The following is a 1,202-nucleotide window of genomic DNA, read 5'->3' on the forward strand; positions in this document are numbered from 1 at the left end:
GGCGGAATGTCCTTCACATGACGGCGAATCCTGCTGCTGCTGCTGCTGCTGCGAATGTGCTGCTGCTGCTGCTGCTAGGCTGTTGGGCGGCAAATCCTCCTTCTGCCGGCCAGGAGAACCAACAATGCTCGCTGCTGCTGTTGCTGCAGCTGTGGCGGGTTCTGCTGCTGTTGCTGCTGCCTTCGGCTTGGCTGCGGCACTTTCCGCAGCCGCCACGGTCCCCGCACTTGCCTGCTGCTGCTGCTGCTGCTGCTGCGGCTGCTGCTGCTGCTGCTGCGGGGGAGAAGGAGGCGCTGAAGCATCATCGACCTTCTTGAAGAACGCGAGTAGAGACGGCTGTCGCTGTACGTACACCCCAAAGGCGCAAACCGAACCCTAACGCCGCCGCCGCAGCAGCAGCAGCAACAGTAGCAGCAGCAACAGCAGCACCAACAGCAGCAGCACAAACAGCAGCAGCACCAGCAACGACTAACCTTGTTCGAGAGATCGCTGCCTCCCGAAGATCTCCGAGGCTTCCCCCCCGATGGCCTCTTCTCGATCGCCATGTTGCAGACCCTAAACGCTAAACCCTAAACCCTAAACCCCAGGCCCTAAACCCTAGGGGGCCTGTCCCGTCCCGGTACAACGAAGTAAAGAAGACACACGGGTGGCGCTGCCGGTGCTGCTGCCGGTGCTGCTGCTTCTGGTGCTAATGCTGCCGCTGCTGCTGCTGCTGCTGCTGCAGCAAAAGAGGTGTACGCAAACCCCAGCGAGAGAAGCAACCACCAAGTGCCACCCCCAGTGGCAGGCAGCTCACCAGCCCTGCCGCTACGCCCTAAACCCCAAACCCTAAACCCTAAACCCTAAACCCTCGAAGAAGTCGGGAAGAAAGCAGAAGTGCCTGAGCTGAGGTGTACGCAGACTTCAAAACACCAAAGGCAGCAGCAGCAGCCGCTGCTGCGGAAGGGTTGGGGCTGGTAGTGGGGTGTGTTTGCTGCATGGACCACCTGCTGCTGCTGCTGCTGTTGCTGCTGCTGCTGCTGCAACTTGAGGTGTAGGGGCTGGCGAGCAGCAAATCTCCATTTTCAATTTACTTTCTTTAATGGAAGAAAACAATAAGAGCTGGTGCCGCTAGCAGCAGCAGTAGCAGCCACCCGTGTGGGCGGGCTGGGCTGCAGCAGCAGCACAGCCTACAGCAGCAGCAGCAGCGGCAGCGGCGCTGC

General features: G+C 60.3%; 1 protein-coding gene across 1 annotated transcript in view; it reads right to left on the bottom strand.

The window, feature by feature from the left end:
* The window catches only part of ETH_00037265 (DNA mismatch repair protein mutS, related, related), a gene marked incomplete at both ends in the record, with an annotated part of 3,137 nt that extends 2,592 nt beyond the window's left edge, over positions 1 to 545 (bottom strand). The window contains 2 exons of the mRNA XM_013375249.1: positions 1 to 342; positions 474 to 545. Of these exons, the coding sequence (XP_013230703.1) occupies positions 1 to 342; positions 474 to 545 (414 nt within the window). The remainder of the gene's footprint in view (positions 343 to 473) is intronic.
* Between the last annotated feature and the right edge of the window lie 657 nt (positions 546 to 1,202).

This window comes from Eimeria tenella, genomic scaffold, assembly GCF_000499545.2.
Source record: "Eimeria tenella Houghton genomic scaffold, Eth_scaff2602, whole genome shotgun sequence".
Lineage (NCBI taxonomy): Eukaryota > Apicomplexa > Conoidasida > Eucoccidiorida > Eimeriidae > Eimeria > Eimeria tenella.